General features: G+C 41.0%; 2 protein-coding genes across 6 annotated transcripts; both read right to left on the bottom strand.

The window, feature by feature from the left end:
• Nucleotides 1-6,261: 6,261 nt before the first annotated feature.
• Nucleotides 6,262-13,254, bottom strand: mettl1 (methyltransferase 1, tRNA methylguanosine). The gene is made up of 6 exons (XM_040204205.2): nt 12,946-13,254; nt 12,445-12,572; nt 12,150-12,334; nt 9,198-9,311; nt 7,465-7,566; nt 6,262-6,956 (listed from the first exon to the last, which is right to left on the bottom strand). The coding sequence occupies exons 1-6, from the start codon at nt 13,023-13,025 to the stop codon at nt 6,840-6,842; spliced, it is 726 nt and encodes a 241-aa protein (XP_040060139.1). The 5' UTR covers nt 13,026-13,254; the 3' UTR covers nt 6,262-6,839.
• Nucleotides 13,255-13,925: 671 nt separating this feature from the next.
• LOC120835331 (E3 ubiquitin-protein ligase MARCHF9) lies at nt 13,926-21,111 on the bottom strand. 5 transcript variants are annotated; one of them, XM_078092185.1, is made up of 6 exons: nt 20,816-21,071; nt 20,429-20,683; nt 19,519-19,792; nt 16,808-16,963; nt 15,839-16,031; nt 13,926-14,708 (listed from the first exon to the last, which is right to left on the bottom strand). In XM_078092185.1, exons 3-6 carry the CDS (start codon nt 19,747-19,749, stop codon nt 14,410-14,412), a joined length of 879 nt encoding a protein of 292 aa, XP_077948311.1. In that variant the 5' UTR covers nt 19,750-19,792; nt 20,429-20,683; nt 20,816-21,071; the 3' UTR covers nt 13,926-14,409. The 5 variants fall into 5 exon arrangements, with proteins under 5 accessions (XP_077948311.1, XP_040060125.1, XP_040060126.1 ...); XM_040204191.2 differs by having other exon boundaries at nt 20,429-21,111; XM_040204192.2 differs by having other exon boundaries at nt 19,519-19,789; nt 20,429-21,111.
• Nucleotides 21,112-21,606: the final 495 nt, after the last annotated feature.

The following is a 21,606-nucleotide window of genomic DNA, read 5'->3' as shown; positions in this document are numbered from 1 at the left end:
TGCGAATGCGGTGCAGGCCCCGCCCCGGTTGGATGAGACGGCGAAAGCATGAGCTGAGAGAAAGGTGTGTCCAATCAGAGGGCCGAGTTTAGACCATCCCAGAGACAACACACGTGGAGGTCCTGGATAAATAATACATGACTTCTCTGTAAAAATCGCCGTTGAGGCTTATCTGCGTGGCACTTTGCTCTCTAATAAAGCAGCTGATTGACACATTTCAACAGCTCACGCTAATGTGAATGCTTTGGCTGGTGTGCTCAGCAAAGCCCTCACCTCAAGACAACCCTACTAGGCTATAGATCCCATTGATTCAGCCAGGCCAAAACCTTAAACTGAAACAGATGGATCAATAATATCCCTCCCCCACATCTGAATGCTCTAACAAAGACATTGGGACTATATTTCAAGCTTAACCTGAAGAAATAAGCAGTGACAGCCTGTGTCTTTTTAAGACCCGGGGGGCTTTGTTTACCCAGCTATGACTAATTATTTTGCTGACTTACAGGGGTTTCTAGCAAGCGAGTAAATGCTGACCTGATTTCATTGGAGCTGGAATTTGTCCAAAGCACCATGTATGTGGACGGTGAAGTAACGAGGCTGTAGCCTACTCAGAATTTGTTGTGACATTTGCTCCTGTACTTTGTTCTATCTAGAAATCTTGGATTCATCAGAAATCACCAGCTTTCAGAGAAACACTGAAGTTTTATTGGCAAGCTCTGTGGGATACAATCTCAGCATTGGATATGTAGACGTGACAGACTTTCTCATCCATTCTGCTATCAGAACTTTCCCAATAAACCTGCTGCGATGCATCATCTTGCTTCTAAGAGAGTCTTGGCCACACATCTTACCAGCTACTGGAATGTGCAAACAGAAACAAGACTAACAAAACATGAAAAATCAGTGACATTAATTGATATTTTCAATATAAATGGAACTGCACCTTCAAAAAGGCAATTCAAACCAAAGGAAGTCTTCAACAAAACAGCTCTTTTTTATAATCAAGTTCTGCAAAGTTCTGTGTAAAGATGGGTTTCATGTATTGAGGCATAAATATGGGTTTAAATAAACTGGGTATTTAAAAAGGATTTAATATGTAAATCATACCTATGAAGGTGACGTGAATGATGCTCTCAGGTCATGACGTGGATGTTTACAAAAATATGTAGGTTAAAGATGGGAATCATTATTATGACAATATTAGCATAATCCCAAATACGTAACAACAATTGGTTTACACAATTTTTGTAATATTGCATTCAGGGCGACTGTGGGTGAGTGGGGAGCACGATCGTCCTCCAATCAGAGGGTTGTCGGTTTGATCCCAGGCTCTGCTAACCTGCATGTTGATGTGTCCTTGAGCAAGACACTTAACCCAACATTGCTCCTGTAGCTGCGACTACAGTGTATGAATGGTAGTTACTGATGGCAGGTGTCACTGTGTGTGGTTCTCCTGTCATCAGTGTATGAATGGGTGTGAATGGGTGAATGATGTCATGTAGTGTTAAAGTGCTTTGAGTGGTCGGAAGACTAGAAAAGCACTATACAAGTACAGGCCATTTACCATTTACCATTCATGCTGTATATACATGACTGCAGCTTAAAGGTGACTGAAATATGGCTTGGTGCCTGAAAATGAGCACAGCAACATTCTAAAGTTGTTAAAAACCACATAATAATGTTATTTGTGTCTACCCATAATGATCTGCAGTATCCAGCAGGTTTACATCTGGGGGGTGAGACAGATATTTATAAAACAATGAATTGCACACCGCAACATCACATGTCTGGTCAGCTTGATGGTGGCGTGAGACGTGATACGTGACAGAGGGCATTTCGATTTTGAATGACTTCTTGGTGATAAGGGATCCAGTGCAGAACATCTTGAGCCAGTGATTTGGTGTCTTTCATTTCTGGGCCAATGTTATTGGGTGGCATTCCACAAAGGTCAAGTTATGCCTGCATGATTTATTTGGCCAGCGCTGGAAGAGGATTCAATCTCTTGAGCATGACCTGCTACTGCTTGTGTAGATTGGATGTGATGAAATGTAACGGATCTAACTGAAAGTAAAAATGTCATGAAGTCTGATATATAAAATAGGTGAAAAAATTAAGTGCATTTACCCTAGTTTAGAGATTGTGCTGTGGAGTTACAGTTTAGGTAACATCCACAGCGGTCGTGGGTTCTTATCATACCCCATTGACAAAATGAGCAACTTCCCGCATGTTAGACAAGCAGACTAGGTTGCACAATAATGTGCAAGATGTGCTGTTGTGTGGACAAATATAGAAATTGGTGAAAACACTCAACATCAGCTCCATCTTCATTCGATGAGGCCTCTGGTGTGGAAGGGGTTTTATCAGAGGAACCTTTTTTTTAGAACATACAAAACAAAATGTATCGCTTAGTTGGGAAGATGAAAGTGCAACCAACAGTCCAAAATACAAAAGAAGACACAAGGTCACCACCGTCCTTCTAAGTCTCCGTCTTATGCAACACACTGCAAAGTAATCAAACCACAGATTTGCTGTTGTAATGCCGATACGAAATCTGGGTTTTCTTTCCAACAGATCAGGGTGGCTGTAAAAAAGAAAAGAAAATGCATTTCCTTATCTTGTGTCTTGTTTGTCATGTTTGGTTCTGATAAAGATGTGCATAGCTTGTCACTTTTCTCCCGGCAGCCCGGCTCACATGCTCATCTTCAGTTTCTCGCTCAGCAGGCTGGTAATTTAAGACCACACAAGAAGCTGACACAAATTAAACACTCTCCAAAAACCAGACATTTTTATGAATCTGGCCTTGGCGGAGCAACAGGGATTAATATTGATTATGAAAAAACATAACATGAAGTCCTGTGAAAGAATGGCTTCTTTGTGCTGTTGCGGGGTGCGAACTGATGTGGCCCAGTTGTAGATCATGCTATAGAGCGCAGCAGGATAGCCTGAGAGGTATTTCTAATTACTCTATTGGCCCTGTGCCCAAAAGGGAGGCTGCTCAAGGATTAGTGTGTTAAAGTTCATGACTGCAGTCTGCCTGTCTGGGTGGTATCAGAGAAGTATCTATGCACACACACGCACACACACACACACACACATGCACACACGTGTATATATGCACATGCCCAGAGGTTCACGTGAATGAGTGACTGTTTGTACAGCGGTTGTTTAATTTTTTTTCCCCCTCACTCAGCAGGCTAGTGAGGAGGGTGTATTTATGTGCTTTCTACTGTGTATGGCTTTTAAATGTGTATGTTTGTTACCCCATAAGCATTAAGTCAGTGGTTACAATCGGCACACCCCCAGACTCCAATCAGGTAAGTTACCCTTCATCTGCACCAACAATCACGTACCAAGATATCTTTATTAATGGGCTGTTTAATAGTATAGATTATATTAAATGTAATTGATATTACGCCAACATTGCTTATGTATAATTAAAATGTTTTGTGTTATCTATCTATTCTTGTGTTATCTATCCTATTTCTAACTTTCTAACATTACTTTTATCCATTTAAAATGTGAACTAGTTATTTCTTGAACCATTTCTTTATTGCTGTTTGAATCTCTTCTTAATTGTTGGGCTCAGTAGACATTAGCCTCACACCAAGTTGTATTCTTATTAGGCCACCTTAGATATTACTTTAATATACCTAGTATAATATTTAAACACAACAAATGGTTTTCTGTGTGACAAAAAGTTGAGGTGTGTACAGAGTAACCAACAACCTTTGCAATATGCCTGCCAACATCTGCCTTTGGGACCCCCAGGATATGAGGATGTGTTAATAAAGAATACAAAAGAGCAATTACTGAATAATGATTTTATCACCATACATGCAGTACTTAATTAAAATTCTGCAGTTTTTAATAAAACACCTTCCTGTCATGAATATAAAATCAAGGTGTTGTAGGGGACATCTGTTAAACTGCGAGCACATCTGGACACAAGATGTGAAAGATGGGAACAAATGACTGTATATAATGAATGTCCACCGCAGTGACAGCATGCCCCTTATAGACAATAAACCGTCTCTGTCCACAGGGATTTCACAGAAAATGTGACCCTTTAATGTTTTTTTACTGACATTCAGTCAATTGACATTTCCTGCTTGTTTTCACAAGGAGTCGTCGCTCCAGGCACAAAAATAAGAGACATGTAATTGAGTGTAAATCAGCCTTCCGTAAAAGTTTGATAGTATTCAAAGTACCGATGATACCCTCCAGCAGCTTATGTGCTGCTGTAGTCAAGTTCTTTATGTAGAAATATTGTACAGTTATTATATAGTTTTACGTTACGTATAACTCTGAGAAGCTAAGAGATTTATTGCATCTTATAGGAATCAATGGATCTTGACTTGTTAACTTATTTTGATGAATCTTTAGCTTCTTTTTGTTACTTGAGCTCAAATAATAAAAAAAAGACTTATGATTACTTGGCACCGTGTCATGTTTGGGTCATTTGATGAAAGCTGACTTAAATAATGAAGCAATCATGATGTCATGAGCACTAGGTGTAAACCATGAGCGCGCTGCAGCTGTCTTCCAACTCAAAATGATTGCTGATATCCTTCAGAAGCAGAGCTTACTAAAGATCACATTTCCTAACATCTACCACTTAGCACTTTATTTCTGTTTGGCTATATTGGCTTGTGAGAGAAACCAGTCCGGATTGTTCTGGGGTGCACAGCAGCTTAGTTGGGTTTAGACGAGCTTGAGGCGTCACGCAGCCACCCAGCTGGAGATGTCAATCAGGCCTCAGTGATACACCACTCAATAGGAGTAGAAGGAAAACAGTGGCAGAGGGTTCAGTGAATGTCACTTGGCAAAAAGTAGGAAATAATTAGAATATGAATGTAGAAAGAATATCAGGTCAGATACCTTCTTTATAATAAATGAGTGGGCAGCAAGTTAGCTCAGCACAAAGAATGAAAAAAGATGGGAAACTTTTCTTGACAACAGTTTCAACCCTCATCAAATTCTCAGTTTGAAAGCACATTCTTCCTTAAAAAGGTCCATTGCTGTAACTGAATTGTGACAGCACAGAGTGCATCTTAAAGTGAAATCATTTGCACTTGTTGTACACTGATAAAACTGACTGAGGTAGAGGATGAAAAGGAAATCCCTGTTTAAAGCTTCGAGGGAATCAGCAACATGTCCTTTAGTCTTATAACGTTTAAAAGGACAGCTGCCGCTGTAAACACCTCAGAAACCGTGGACCCCAAAAACATCCCGGGGTCCGGATGAAGCTAATTCTTTGGCAGCATTCACATTACTTTACTAGTGCTGTCAAATGTTATTCATTAAAGTTCCCGTTCTTTGATTCACCTGCAGAGCATTTAACTGTTATTTGATGACCTGATGGCACTGAAATGTTAATGATGTATGTTGGTGTTGTTGCCCCATGGGGGTAATAAACAAACAGAACAACGGCTCCTCGTCCAAAGGCCAGATTGCATGGATTAGACAGGTTTACATCAGCACGCTATAACGCTATAAAAAGTTCCGGGAATACTTTCGGTATTTTAATAATGGTTTAGGGCAGAGCAATGACAAAACTTTTGAACAAAGGAGCACAGGCTCACCCACGTTGGGATTTTCTTTTTCTTGGATACGAGTCACAGGCAGCCATGTAGAAGTAGAAGTTGGAGGCCTTTTCTTTTTTTGAGTTGAAGGGCATGAAAAAAATTACGTTTAAAACTTTCCCCGTTTCTTATTAGTCCAGGAAGGACAAACCAAGTGAATACGTGCATTTCTTACTGTGTACATATTGACAGATGGGTAAATCAAGTCCACTTCGTATTCACTAGCAGTGAATACAGAAAATATTAATTCTCTGAATACTAGAAGCAATTTATATATTTGTACCGGAGCAGTATTTGTTAAAAAAAGAGAACAAAGAACACTGATATCTGATGACTGTTTCAGAAACTGAACAGTCAAATATGGTTAATACCAGAATGCAAATAACTTTAGCAGAAGATCCTCAAGATACTTAAATTAAATATTACAGTAGAATATTAATAGTATGGTTGTGTATTTGTTTATGGGTTCCTCGCTGACATTATCTTAATGTGTGCAGTGTCTAGTTCCCACTACTGAGGCGTGTGCTGTCCCGTTTTTAATCACCACCTCAAACATGCGCTGCCCCGACTTATCCTGACAGACAAGAACTCCAACCTGTAATAAAGTGTTTGTGTTTTTAAATAAGTGGATTCAATTTAAATCACATTACAGGAAGTGTCCGTAAATCAACCAAACAAGTTCTTTCAACAGCTTTGTAAAAGCATCTTTAATTTAAACATGTTCTGTTTAATTTGCTCTGTCCCGTGCTGCGTTCACTTCATATAGAACACGTTGCAACATGTATGTATAAGTTCCAACCAGACATAAAAATTCTCATTCCACTTACCCATTGCTGATCTCCACAGTCAACGTACTGATCGACACAATGAACCCAAAACTTTTTTTTTCTACTTAAGTTTTACGGTAAATGAAAACAGCACTTTGGAGTTTGACAAAGGAAACAGAAGTGAATGATTAAAAACCAATCTAAAAAAAGCAATACAAAACATTTCATAAGTGAATAGAAATGATTTTATGATTTACTTCCTTTTTGTCTTTTGTGAGGTGAGAAATGAAATATATATACTATGGGGGGAAAAACTAAAACCCAGACCCTCCTGTTGTGTAATGATGTAAATGTTGGTCCATTAACATCACTGTTCATGTGCTGAGGAACAAGCCACAGCTTCCAGATCCACGGAGGAGCATCATCCCCATCAATACACGGCTGCATGAGGCCATTAGAGCACTTCACTGCATGTCCACACGGTTTGGTCTTAGTTTGAATCCTCAATCCTTCGGAAAACTGCGAGGAAATTCTTCCCTCCATTTCTCTGCACTTTCTTCCCTTCCTCTGTACAGGTACCCAAACGATCGACGATCACATCTCCAACCTGCCCAAATGAGATTGAAAACGTTAAGAGGATGCAGTGGCCTTTGTACCAGAGTGTGTTCATGCTGTTCATTGACTTAAAGCTCATCATTTCATAGTCTGACAGATTGTAACCCGTGAAAAGTAACTGCCGTTTAAATTATTTTGCCGTTTTGGCAAGAGTAGGACAAGCATGTCGCTCCTCACGTCTGTAAAGACAAACTCTTTGCACGAGAGCAAATAAACACATTTCAAGCACATCTCAGAAGAACACTTGGATCAATCTTTAGCCACAAAAAGTGGAAGATTTGTGTTCTTCCCTTTTATTTTTCACATAGCCAGAATGAAGTATAGGGCTAATCTGCTGATGACGGTGTCTTTGGTTTCGTACATAGTATGTAGAAATTACCGTGATATTATTTAACTAAGAGAGCGTTTTTACCAAAATGTCAAACTACTGTTTCCAAGAAGTTCGAATCATGTTTTAAACCTCCTTTCCTTCTATAAGCAGATGACAAACTTCAACGTACCAGTTCTTCATCGAGGACACGTGTGAACAGCGGATGTTCGGTGAAGTGCTTCACCATCCAGACGTGCACTTCCTCCACATCTGTGATGGTGTACACCAAACCCTGACATGCCCAGACAAACACAGGGAGGTTTTTAAACATAGTTGTTTTTTTGGGGGGGGGGGGGGGGGGGGGGGGGGGGGGGGAGGCGGGGGGGGGTGGAGGGGGGACTTAAACAAGCGTCACTGGTGGTTAAAAACGCATCCATTTATCAATCACTAAGTAAACCTACGGCATTTATCAGATGAATTCACTTCTGATTTATTCACTTTGATTTTTCCCTTTAAAACACTGGTGCATGGTTTCGGAATCGAAGCAGAGGGGTTTCACCATCTCCAGAGAGCTGTCCTTGCCAAAAAAAGATCAGAATAACCTGCCTCCAACACAGAGGTTAATCACCTATGTCACTGTAGTTTACTTTGGTGGCTGGAAAGATAATGTTACTGGAAAAAGATTTTCCTTGAAAAATTCAGCAATGTCACAGATTTCCACACGAGGTTATCTGATGTCTGGGTTTTCCTTCAGAAGGTAAAATGAAGACGAGAGGCTGTGTACCTGGACAGCTTCAAGCGGATCCCACTTGTTTACAGTTTTAATGTGATCCAAAATATAGACTTTTTAACAATAGACAACACTTTTGATCGGTAATTTTGGTATGAAAGTGCTTCTATAAGTCAAGCTGCACAGTTATGGCTGCGTGCCAATTCCAAGGGGCCTTATAGAGTTGACCCACCCAATCCACACACAAACCAATCTATCAATGCACATACGCCAGAGAAAACAAATATAGACACAAGCCTGCCTTTGTTCCCAAAACCTCCATCAGCAATGTGTCTGATTCGAGTGTCTCCCCGTTGCTCCGTCACCTCCGACAGGCAGAAGCAGAGTGTGTGCAGACGTCAACCAGCTGCAGGCCACACCGATTGTTCAATAATATTTCAGTTAATTCATGAATTGCTGCACAAAGCAACAACTTGTCGTTCAACTTTTACTGGAGTTGGGGTCTCAGTGCTATTAAGTCCGTGAATGAAACCCGATTCTCCTTCATTGTGTTGGTGCTGGCAAAAAAAACGATGATACTATGCCAGAAACAATAGTATCTTAAAGCAAAATGCTGGTGATACTTCTTTTGTTACTTCAAACAAATCCTCATTCCTACTTTGAATTATTGTGTGTTGCCGGGGCCTTTTATATTTTATCCCTCTGTGCCAGACGTCCACCGTCCAGGAATCAAATCAATGTTCCCTTTCAATTACACCGACTTCAAAACTTGCAGGTTATTAAAGTTATTTAACCATTAAAAATAAAATACCTATTTGTGACCTGTTTTAATCACGTTCTTCATTGGGAATGAATGGGCTTGTGGCTGCATGCCAACCAACCACCACCATTGTTGGCAAGTGCTAAAAGACAGACGCAGTCTTTTCATGGTGATGTTAACAATGGAGAAATACCAAAATTCTGTTACGCACCAACCGGCAAGTAAAATTCCTTCCACCACAAAAATCTTCCACCACAAACCCAAATCTACTCTCATTCAGAAGGTTTTATCCTTCTATCAAACGGCAGTCAGTGTTCTTAGAATTTGTGCTTAATAGATCACAAACAATTATCAAAATGATTGCAGGTTAAATGTCAGTTGATTGACTAATGGTTTCAGCGCCAGCTGGAACAAGTCTCACATACGTACATACCCCGAGTCTCAGCGTGTAGGCGTACTCTGCCAACAACGTGGGACTAATAATCCTCCACTTGTGCTTTGTCTTCTTGAAGTGAGGGTCAGGAAAGAGGAAGAACATCTTACTGAGCTGAAAGACATAAAAAAAGGGTCAGAAAACTAGACGCAGACAGAATAAACTGAGTTAGCTGCTCGCGGTTGTGCGCCTGACTGAAAAAAAAGTGTTGTCCGTCTCGAACGTGAGCTGCTGTTGAGGACAGGATAGGGACGGCCGGCCGACTTCTAGCCTTTTAGACGCTTGTGAGAAATTGTTTTTGTGCAGTCACCGGGACTTTGATTAAAATATCAAACTTCAGATTATCAACAGTAGATTGTTACCGGTACATTACAATTGATTTATTTAATTTATCTTTTGTTCGAGAACAGGTCACAAAAAGTCAAAATTACTTCTGAACCAATGGCTGCAGAGCAATACCTCTTCTTTCGAGTGCAAGTGGATGATTGACCCAGATGTAATGAAATTCCCTTGAGGCGTTCCTGACATACTGCATTCAAGAGAATGGGAAGGATGAAAGGTCACGGCGACCTCAACCTTTGACCCCTCAAATTGAATCAGTTCAACCTTAAATCCAAGAGGACAATTGGGCCAAAGCTCGGGGACGAGCCTGGAGAAAAGAAGGTGTGCCGTTGGGCCGGTGAGGAGGCAGCAAGAATAGACGGCTCATTCACACGCAAGATCAAAATAGAATGTTTTATTTTTATCTAAATAAATGAATAAGCCCCTCGTTATGTTTTGTGGTTGTTTTTTTAAGCACCTCTGACTGGAAAACTGGAATTTCCCTTCTTGAATTTTTTCTCGCCCATAAACTTCCCTGCGTCTCGGCCTTCGACAAGTGCACAACTGAAGGTTGCATTGACATCAGTCTGGCAGATACATAAAACTATTCCAGTAAGTTTTCATTAGTCCAAATAAATAATGTCAGGTACAGACAGAAAGTTATGGGGATAATTACCAGGGACTGCTGGAGCCTTCGGGGCTGCTTTAGAGATAATTTTTGGCTACAAATCATACAAAAAAAAGAGGGAGTAGGCGGTTATATATATATGCTGAGTCAACACTTAAAAGACATCATGCATGCAAGAAGAATTCTGAGCCCTGGTCTAGGTAATGGTCTTTTATTTCTACAGCAGGTTTGTTTTAATCACAAACAAGGAAGACGGTGATACTAAAGCTAGAAACAAGTACTTTAGTACTGGTATACTAAGTCCACACTGAATAATCTAACAAGTCATAGATTAGCATCTGATTGGAACGGATAAATGGCGTCTTGCACTGCTCTATACTCAGCTGCATTGCGAGTCAGTCAAGGACTGACTTGTTGTGAAATCCTGGATTTAATAAGCAAATTCAGTTAGACAATATGTTGAACATGAGAAAAGTAATTCATTGTAGTGAGAAATTGGCTTATTCTTATTACCTTGGCATCGCCAGAACAGACTATGGGCTTTAAGTCAAGGCTGTTAGAGGCCCGGCTGAATATGCTTTAGTTTTTATGAGTTCTAATTTGGTTAAAATGATTAGACGACGCGCCTTTTCTAAATACAGTGGGGGTCCATCCAGTTTACAAAACATACACCGGCAGTTGTATCTAGCCATGCAGATACAGTGACAGAAAATAAAATCTATACATGAATTCAGTAATGAATGTGTGCAAATTGTCGGGATCTCTCCATCTCAGGGTCAACCACTGAGACCTGGCTTTTAGCACCGGACAAATGTTTACAACATGTTTCACCAGTACCGGCATCTCACAATATATAGAAGACAAAGTAATTTCCAGTCAACTGCCTGACTTTTTGAACATTATTACATTACAGGTCATTTAGCTGACGCTTTTATCCAAAGCGACTTGCATTGCAATTTTAACCCACGGCGTTATACATTTTGCCCGGGGAGCAATTGGGGGTTAGGTGTCTTGCTCAGGGACACTTCGACATGGGACATTGAGCAGCCGGGGCTCGAACCACCAACCGGCGGTTCCCAGCGCACCCTCTCTACCCCTGCGCCACATCTCACCTGGTGTTGTTTCTGGTGTATTTTTTGGTTAATTTAAAAGGATAAAGTACATAGATAGATACATTGATTAGGTAACTTTGATTACATCACAGACAATTACGGTGTGAAGTAGTTGCACTTTATTTTAGCGCGAATAGTAGTACGTTTGATATTAAACAGGAAAACAGCGTAAAGACACGCGATCCAGCATTGGATACATTTACACTGTAGGCAGTTTACCTACTACTAATGAAATCAGTTTTATAAATGTAAAATCATATTTGGATTCTGTGATTAAGGCTCACACAGAAACATCATTCATTGTAATTGGGCGGAATGAGAAGATCTACTTTTAGCAACTGGACAGAATAACCACGAACTTATAAGAGGCGCTCTAAATGAGTGAGCCAGATGTTTCTGCTGGTTTAGGTTCTTTCAGTGAAACGTTATTCAGATGGAATGCAGACTTCAAACCATGGTGGGTTGCCTACGGTTAAGAGTAATTTACAGACAAATCTATGTTTCTGAAAATGCCAAACTTTTTTTTTTAAATACATTCCAAAAATCTTCCTGGGTAAACCATAGTTTTAAATTTTCAAATTCAAAATCAAATTTTAGTGAATTTAAAGCAATTTTTCATGTGAAACAAAGATTGGGATTTATTATTTTTCAATAAAAGTGTAGAAAAAAGAATTTGGATTTAGTACGAAAGTACCGTAACACAACTTAACAAATACCAACAGAGGGATGATATCTTAGTTTCATTGGTATTTAAACCCTTCTGAATGAAGTTATTTGAAAGTGACTTGTCTGGAAGAGAACACTGAGTAGTGAATTAAACTAATCTAAAGATGTAGCAGCTATCAATTATCTCCCCATCTGTTGTGTCATCGCACACAGGTGCAGACCTACCTGTCCTTTAAAGAAGAAGTTGGGGAGATACTTCATCGCATTGGAGCGAATGCAGGCGATGTTCTGGTAGAGTCCCGGTTCCGAGGCCCGCAGGGATCGGATACGATCCTGAACATAGTCAGACACCTTCACTCGGATCTCCATGCCCAGGATGAGCTTGTCTGGAAAAAGTGGAGATAGCTCCACTGATGAAAGGTCAAGACACAAAGAGACACGAGAGGGGAGGACATGAGGTCAATACAAAGCAAACCTGTGATCTGTTAAAACTGCTCGTGGTCAATAGCGACAGAACTACCTAAAAGCCCCCCATATCCACATCCGATGTCAGCAAACTCAACTCTGGGAGTGTCTTTGTCGGACGGGTTGCCAGTGATGAAGTCTGCATACAGTTCGGACCAGTCCATCTCCTCGGGACACACGGGACTGAGGGGGAAAAGGGAAATGGGAATATTTTGTTTTGAAGAAACAAAGGCTTACATTGGAGTCATACATAGTTGCGGAAATACTACGGATTACTCGATGAATCTAGCTTTTCATGTTGTTTGTACCTACTGTACATTACATTGTTGCGGAGACTGTAGTCACACAATCTCAGACCATGTGTAACCAAAAAAACAAACGCGTTGCTACATAACAAGACTTAAACTAGCAACAACTTGACTTTGTGATTATTGCCTTCGTATAAACACTGTAGGAACAGAAAATAAAAGCTTGGTAGGTAACGTTACAAATAAGGAAGTTCCCCGAGTCCTTCAGTGGTGCGGGTATTAAACTAGGACACATGTTCATCACTCACTAATTGAACGTGTGGTGCGCCATCGGGTTTGAATGTGCTCGCTGTCTGTAGTAACGTTTCTGCGGCATTGACGAAGTCATGTTGTATCACAAAACGGACGTTTCGCTCAAGAGTATTAACTCTGACAACTAATTATTAGAAAAACGTAGTCGATTCCAAGTGAGTCGCGTTTGTTTCTGGTAAGTTAAGCACATCGTTTGTGAGTCGCTGCTATTCTACGTCATCGCGACGCGACGTCTCCGGGTTGCCAGGTTTGTTGTATTTTTACAACCTCGATGACTCTGTCTCTTCGTAATCCTACATTTTAATTTGACTGAGGCAAAGGTATCACCAAGTGTCTGAAAAGCAATGTACTCACTTAATGTCTGTATCTTTATATTGTATTATCTATTGGCATATCTCATCGCATGTGTGCTGTTTGGATCCCCCAGGTGTACTGTATTGAAAAGAATGCAATATGGTCCCAAAATTATTTAATTTAACTAATAATTATTATTTATTATTATTAATAATAATAATCAGTAGTGAAGGTCTCAGGGTGTAACATTTTCAAACGTTTGACAAGAAACAGTTGCAGATGGAAAGTATGACGTATATAATAATTATCAATAATAATTAACATTGTTGTTGACAGATATAATTGCTGTTTTACTGGGGAAACACTTGAAAAGAAATGTTGTATGTGTTTAAGTATGTTGCTGTTTACAATAGAAACTTTATGCAGTCAAACGTCACAAATTCAGAGTTCAGGGAATACAACAAATATAAGTGAATGACTTTTAACACTTCTTGAAGTAACTCAGGGGCTCGTGTATGTTTAATAAATGTGAATGCTTTTATTTCCCTCTGGTTGTCCTCACTCAGCTTTCATAATCTTCTCATTTCACTCCTTCAAGAAGGTGGTGAGACCACATAGTTCCCTGATGTAAGTTTCCTGCTAAGATCAATCTAGTTGCCTAAAAATGAGACACAAAGTTCAATTTTGATATCAACAAAAGTTTTTAATACAAAACATTAATTGTACACTAAGGATTTAATATTTGAAGCAATTGTGCCTTGTTTTCTTGGGCTTTTTGATATTGGCTCCGTTGAAGTGGACCTTTAGGAATATGTTGACTAAATTAGTGGGCCTGGGGCCATTGTCATGGTCACATGAGTAGGAACACAATTATGTTCACTTTCAAACTCTTTTTTACAGTACAATCCAAATCGAAGTTGATGGCAATCACTTTTTTGTATTCGTTTCGAAAGCAAAACATTACAAGAAAACATTTTGGTGGCATTTTGTCAACATTGCTCATGGTTGTTCAAAAAATGCTTGATAGCTTAATGAATCAAAGCTTTTTTTCCCAAAATGTTTACGGCAGTGTTTATGTGGCAGACAGGAATTTATTTTTAATGAAATCCAATCCAACACTAATCTCCTCCTCAAACTTTGGAGCACTTGTCTGCACGATCCTTTCTTCATACAGTGGTCACCCTCATTACCACCTCATGGTTGGCTCTGCGCAGACTGTTGGGTCTTAACTGGCGGAGGATGTGCAAAATGGTATAGCCACAATGGTGGTTGAGAATAGTCCGGACAGGTCGACTCGCCCTTTGTCCGCTGCCTGAGTCCCTGTCAACACGACCTTTACTGCTGCAACTGCTGGGGTCACCGAGGTCCTTCGCTTTCTCATAATTCAGCACTTTCCACTGCTGGTTCATCGCCTGCCAGCGCTTAAAGATCCGGTAAACAGACGACCCTTCGTGGATTATAAGGCCTGGGCATGTAGGGTGAGGGGAGGTTGGGGCAGAAAGCAAGGTTACATATCAGTACGTACTAAAAGGTACAGACTGAGTCAGAACTATATGCAAAAAAGATGATTATGGAAGACTTGTTTGTGGGTATTTTTGACTGATGTTTGGTTAGAAACATGTGTCAATGAATAAAAAAAGAAGAAAGAAAAAGGAAACAGGTAGAAAACAAAAAACATACTCATGGGACAGAAATGTAATTTCTTTTCTGTGCACTAAGACTAAAAAATAATATACATATATATATATTCCGAGTTACTGTTTTGTTTGTGTAAGCTATCGCCATTGTTCGCCATCTGTCAGTGAGTTTTAAATACTCTTAAGTCAGAGATACCGATAACAGCATAAATTGGATGCACTGCAAACTTTACATACAGTTCTGCTTACGCCATGATCAGCTGACTTTTCTTAGCATTACTACTGTTAAATAAATTTACCTGCAATTTGGTAAAGAAATCCATAATGCCCAGAAATAAAAATTTGGGGTTTTGAGTAAAATGTCCACTGCCGAATGGGTTGAATGGGTTGCCAACCTCATTCCCCCTCTCAATCATACCTTTGATGATCCACTGACGTTTTATTGCAGCATCACCTAGATACTTTGGTCTGCAAACAATTTCCTGCTACAGTAATAAAACGGAAAATTCATACTATATCTACTTTCTTAACATGGCAGCATTGTGAGCATGTGACTATGCTGAAGCCACAGAGCCTGTTAATAAGACTGGTTCATTAAAAGCCTCCTTGTAGTTTGCCACTGATTATAGTCCTGAAATAGCGGCTCCATTTTAAAACAAGTAAATGTTAATGTATTATTAATTCATGGAAACGTTGAATGTGTGCTTGCCTGTAGGCAAATTTCCCGTTCTGTCCACACGCTGACGTGTTATGCAATGACTAAAATACTATCTAGATGGCAACTAATTGGAATTCCTTCAGTAAAGTATACAATAAGTACATCATTCAATAGTAATATGTCATCTTTTTGACATACTAATTTAAAAGTAAGCATCATCACCAAATCTTTCAAAGTGGCCTGTTAACTTCTAACGTTTATTAATCAACATCAACCAACTGTTCAGTATGTGTGTCTTACCAACACAAACTATGTCCATGAAGCCATACATGCCGTAGCATATCTGGAAGAGAAGGTCCTGCCGCTGCCATTTGGCTGAAGGGCTGAGAGAAGACCACACCAACCAGGAAAGACTGGCGATGAGGAACAAAGAGCCCAAGACGATGGCTGCAATCTGCACCTTCTCAATGACAGTCAGAGAGATGGCCTGCCACTAGAACAGACACACAAATGGACGGAAACTTTTAACCATAGATGCCAATTTCAAAATCCTGTGAAACTGTAATAGTGCAAGGTTTGTCTCAGTTTCAGCCAATATATGAGCGCGGGGCTCTACGCCTTTATGCTGACGAGAACACAGTGTTTTGTCATTCAGCTTTCTGCTATAAGAAAACAGCCCCAATGCGCCTCTGCTGCCGAAGCTTTAACTCAGATAATTCAGAGATGCAGGAACTGTAACAAGACGAGCCTCTGAGGGAAGAAGCGTTTCATCCGATAGCGTCTCTGTTCCAGCATTCGGAAGCTCACAACATTTGGTGCTTCTGTCAGTTTGTCTACTGTCTGTGTGCCGCACACTTTGAAAATGTGGAGTGTCTCACTCTTTTGTTTTTGGCAACCTCTTCACTTTCTTCTTCACCATTTGTCAGTAAAAAACAAACAGTATGAATAGCTCCGGGAGAATTTAGATACTTGCTCTTTATCTGCCATGAGGACAGAAGCAGAGCACTATGCCTTTGTCTAATGCCTTTGTCTAATTGGTGATGTAAGCACTTCATGGCCTCTACTGTATGTCATTAAATTCACCTTCAGATCACTGACCTCTACGACGATAACTGCCTCACTCATATCGGGCAGCATCAAGTTTGCAAAGGGCTTTCTGCCATGTAGCTTCTCATGCCAAGAACTTTATTCATATTGCTCCTTTTAACCCAGTAGGAATGTTTCCACATTAAAGATGAAGACAGTGACAGAGAGAGAGAGCAGCCTTACCTGAAGTGGGTTTTTGGTGCTGATGGCCAAGACCTGGTACTTGAAATAGCAGATCTCACAGCTCCAGCAGCCTCTCTCACTGATCCAGCGGATAAGGCAGGACTGGTGAGTACAACGCACGGAGCCGGCACAGCGACAAGGGCTCAACAGCTCTCCCTGCAGGGTAACACAAGCGGCTGCATTCAGTAGGGTCTTCAAGCTATTATTGAATCTGCCTGTTACAAGATTTGATTTGGCAAAGATGACGCTAAAAGTAAAGAAGAAGAAGCCTCCTTAGTCCTGACAATGGTACAGTCACTATTTATCTACTGAAGGCACAGTGTTGCTGTTGTTGCTGTTATGAAGCCTGCAAAGGGGATTAAAAAGATTAAAGATTGGAGCAAGCACAAAAAATACAATATAATCATTTTATATTATATTTTCTTTGTTTTGAAATGTTTGCTACAAATATGTGTTTGAGGTTGATATCACTATACTTATATTATAATACTCCAATTATCGTTTGGTGTCTTTATCAAGGAGAGAAAGGGTTTCAAAGTGATATGAAACAGTATTAATTATAAACTACTAATCACAATATATAATCATCCCGACAATATATGCAGCTTTCTTTTAACCGTTTTTAACCAGTATTTGTCATTGACGCTTTGATACTTTGGCACAGTAACTCCCATGACTCCTCTATACGCCGGCGTTTACTGGCCTATGACTCTCGGTGTGTTACATTATAAGTGCGACAAAGCTATCTATAAACCAAAGGTGAAAACCAAAGGTTTTTTTCCTGGTTAACTGTCACTGGGTCCGTAAAATCAAAGCTCTCACAGTTCCCTTGCAACATCGAACGTTCACTTTGTTTGCCAATTAACTGCTATTTTCATAGTTTTTTTCTGTTCACTGGAACAAAACAAAACTACACTTTTTAACCCCAATGTTTTGTTTGTGTCAAATCGACCCGCCAAACACCAGATAAAGTCAATTATGGGATAGAGCTCTTGCAGCAACTTTTTTCAAACAACTGTTGGTGCTGTATTATAGAACATATTAGTGACTCTTAAGATACAGGTGCATTATTGTGTACGGGTCACCGCCCGGTGTTTATTGTCTCCATCAGCAGGATCCTGTATCTCCAACTCTCCCACGTCTCTCTAACTATACTATAACGGTTGCATGGATTCGTCAGCTTGCCTCTCTCTCCGTTCACAACAACAAATCAAATCCTTGACAACTAGTGTACAGAAATAACTGCGGGCCAGAATTGCAGAGAATTCTGTTGAATTCACCATTTGGTAATGAGCATAGGGGACAAAAGCGACAGCACATCTTTGTTACGAATATGTTTTAAGACTCGGTTGACGTATTCAGAGGATATAGTAAAAAAAAAAAACATGAATCAGAATGCAGTAAAGAGAGCGTTGTATACTTGTTTTGATTCATTTCACCATGGTTGACGCATTCAGTTTCTCTCGTGTCCCTTTCACGTATCCTCAAAAGAAATCGCAGGACATCTGGTGCAAATGTTTGCTGTCAGAGCGAGACAAGGCCTCTCGGACTTTAGCACGTCTCACTTTATTTTCTGGCTTCAGGTAATGTACTTGGTCTTAGACATCTGCCGGGGAAACAAAATCTTTTTTAGAATCCTGTTAAAGGCTGATTTCATCCTTTGTTGCTCAGATCCCACGTCTGAGACATGAACAACATAAGCTTTTTAAAAATATTTTAGCTTTCTGTGCATCCACAGGCTCAGTTTTTCTTCACTCCTCCGATGTCGAACTGCACTGACAGGTGTTCTGGATGAACTGAGATTACGCGTCTGACGTCACGTTCAGGAGCAGTCGGTCACAATTAACATTCAAATAACTTTTAGGTAATGAACACTTTGAATAATACAAATATTTATAATCTTTACATTCCGGCCACTTTAATGACAGCGAAGGCGGCGCATGCGATAGGGAGGGTGTGCTGTGCTGTGCAAGGTTGGCGGTTCGAATCCTGGCTGCTACCTGTGCCAAGTGTTACTGAGCAAGACACCTAACCCCCAATTACTCCACATGAAATTATGTCAAACCATGGGCGTTGTGGATAAAAGTGACAGCTGCATGTATAGTAATCTCCTGTAAGTCAAAGTCATCATCTTATCTCATGAGATACTATCTCATTATGATGACTTACAGGACCTGTTTTTCAGTGGCTGACATGGGCTTCCATACATTAACCTACTACAGATGTAGATGGATTGTGATTCACTGCACTTGTATGCGTATTTCCACCACTTCATAAAATTTATGTAACATGCAGTTGAATTACGGTAGTCTGCTATTATTGTAAATTGACAGCTTTAACTGTTTATTCATGACATTGGCTGTTAATTTACAAGCAAGGGATGGAAATTTAACTGTATGTTACAGTTATTATAACATACTGTAAGATACCGTTAGAAATGCACCGTAAATTTACAGCAATTTGTTACAGTGTTTGTGGATTCATAAACTCCTGTCTCAGATTAGCACCACGTGGTTTGACTCCCCATGAACGAGCAAGCACCTGCCTCACACAACCTGTAGTGCGCTGCTGAGGTGCTGGCTTCTACAGGCTGTTGGACCCCTACCTGGATGTTTGCTCATAGGCACAAGGGTTCCCATCGAATAGCTGACCCCTTGTTGCAGAGTGGATCCCCACAGTAAAACCTCTACCGTGATTGAGACGAGCTATACCTTCTCCGGTCCTTGGAAGCAGATCCGGCACTGCGGTGATCGCGTCCCGCTCTCCGAGAGACTCGGGAGGGACGCGGCGTCCAGGCCTCTTCCCTCGGGGTTGTCTTCTTCGGCATCCCCCAATTCCACGCTGCGTGGCCGGGAGTCAGACCCATAATAGTCCTCCTCGGCGTCCCGGTGAGAGCAGTACAGCGGTGGCCAACCGCAGCCTCCTATAGCGAGCCCTCGCATCCCGGTGCGCGTGTCCGGGTCTGTGCCCGTGCCGGTCCTCCTGCTTGATCCAGAGCGCATCAGTAACAGCACATTGAGTTCATTGAAAAACACCCAGATGCGATACTTAAACATTCTTCTGCAGCTTTACTACAAAGGCACAACCGCTCCGTGAGACCGAGCAGCCTTCAGCCCGACAGTGGATGGTCCATCATGAAGTCTAATCAACATTACTATTACGGTTGGGTCGGTTGTTACTATTGCGGCTAATAAACCATTGGATTCAATTAGAAAATGTATATCCTATTAAGTTAGAGAGACTTCGGCCAAAGAAGCCCGACAGGCTATCATCCCATCCCATTAGCCCATAGCTCTTTGCATATCCTGTTGTTATAGCATGTGCACCGCAATCCAGCCAATCGGGAAGCCTTATTTCTCATGGCCAGAGCCAATGGATGCTGGAAGTGTGAGCCACCAGCATTACAGTCAGATGGTCCAATATAATTCTCCCGTGTCTTCTTTTTAATTTATAAGCGACCCACTGTTCCTCTTGGTGTTTATAAATCAGCAGGCGACAAAATTCTGGAGTCTATTCATCTTCAAGCGGAAAAGCAGCGACAGTGTCTGGTGGTTAGGGTTGATATTAAATCCTATTAACAACTAAGTCAAAGCCGATTGATATTTCAGTTCCTCCATTTACCTACTGGTTGGATGCGACAGCAGAGCGCGGGTCCTTTGTTGTCTCGCAGTCCATCCACCAAGTCACCAGTGTCCCCTCGTATATTTGTTTTTTGACAGACTTAGGGTGTTTTCGTCCCTTCGACATCCCGGCATACAAAGTTAGGAGCAGCTTTGCGTATCACAGATGGATACGAGAGGAGACAATCAGACGAACACATTCAAATCCATTCCACGACAACTTGCGCTCACAGTTCTCTGTTCATCCCAAACGCGTCTGCGCCAACAAAGCAAGAGGACGGAGAAAAAATGTCAGACATGGACTCCTGCAAACACAAAAAATAGAGCCGACAGCAGACCGCAGACGTGTCTTCCGGGTTGTTAAAACACAGCGACACATCATGCTCACATCTGTAATGAAAGGCCTCCTTGAAGCAGTGAGACGATAACCTGCAGGCTGCGGCGACGTGTCCACCGACCTCCTTCGTGTTTAAACTTGGATTGCCGGTTGTTCATTTCCGGCACGTCTGGTCAAAGGGGAACTTATTTTGTCGGTTTAGTTACACACACACAGCAGTTTCCTTCCAAAAACACCTTCCTTCCCCCTGCGGCCGAGGGAAGATGCGCTCCGTCCGCCGCACGCGCTGTCCGAGGTGCTGATGTCCGGGTGACGTGGAGACCACGTGAGAAAATGAAAGGCAGTTCGACGGAAGACAAAGGACGTGGAGCAGTCAGCTCTTACACGCGCACAACACGCACGTCATAATACTCTCCATTCAAAGAGAAGCTTTTTCATGTGTTCCCTGAATTCGGTTTATTTTAATGAAGAGGTCGTAACTATCATAAGCACCATGGAATAAACACTCTCCAGAAAAAATACATTTATTTATTTTTCAGACCAGAGGAAAAACTGATTAAAATGTGAAAATAATAACAGGGTAGAATAAAGAGTTACTGAAGATCGGTTCATTGTGTGTCATGCAGAAACAGAGATGTGGGATCCACTGTCAAAGAGTATATCACTGAAACAGTGCATGTTACAAAACTGTGTAAGTTCAATAGAAGGTGCCAGGTGACCAGAAGATTAGATACACAGACCAGAGGATTAGATACACGGTGACGTAAGGAGAGATATCAGCTACAGACTATTGTTGGTATTCATATGTGAAGCCAGCAGTGCTGGAGGAAAGAAAATTTGGG

Source organism: Gasterosteus aculeatus, chromosome 17 (genome assembly GCF_964276395.1).
Source record: "Gasterosteus aculeatus chromosome 17, fGasAcu3.hap1.1, whole genome shotgun sequence".
Lineage (NCBI taxonomy): Eukaryota > Metazoa > Chordata > Actinopteri > Perciformes > Gasterosteidae > Gasterosteus > Gasterosteus aculeatus.
The sequence above is the reverse complement of the archived record's forward strand: the minus strand, read 5'-3'. Positions and strand labels throughout refer to the sequence as shown.

What these genes read in the sequence shown, in the direction of transcription:
- mettl1 (XM_040204205.2), bottom strand. Translation starts at nt 13,025, where the DNA reads ATGACTTCGTCAATGCCGCAGAAACGTTACTACAGACAGCGAGCACAT. An exon ending in TGGATATGGGGGGCTTTTAG is followed by an intron (nt 12,335 to 12,444) that starts GTAGTTCTGTCG and finishes ACCTTTCATCAG; the next exon opens with TGGAGCTATCTCCACTTTTT. An exon ending in CCTACACGCTGAGACTCGGG is followed by an intron (nt 7,567 to 9,197) that starts GTATGTACGTAT and finishes TGGGCATGTCAG; the next exon opens with GGTTTGGTGTACACCATCAC.
- LOC120835331 (XM_078092182.1), bottom strand. Translation starts at nt 20,554, where the DNA reads ATGTCGAAGGGACGAAAACACCCTAAGTCTGTCAAAAAACAAATATAC. An exon ending in GCTTCCAAGGACCGGAGAAG is followed by an intron (nt 16,964 to 19,518) that starts GTATAGCTCGTC and finishes GTTACCCTGCAG; the next exon opens with GGAGAGCTGTTGAGCCCTTG. An exon ending in GCACCAAAAACCCACTTCAG is followed by an intron (nt 16,032 to 16,807) that starts GTAAGGCTGCTC and finishes TGTCTGTTCTAG; the next exon opens with TGGCAGGCCATCTCTCTGAC.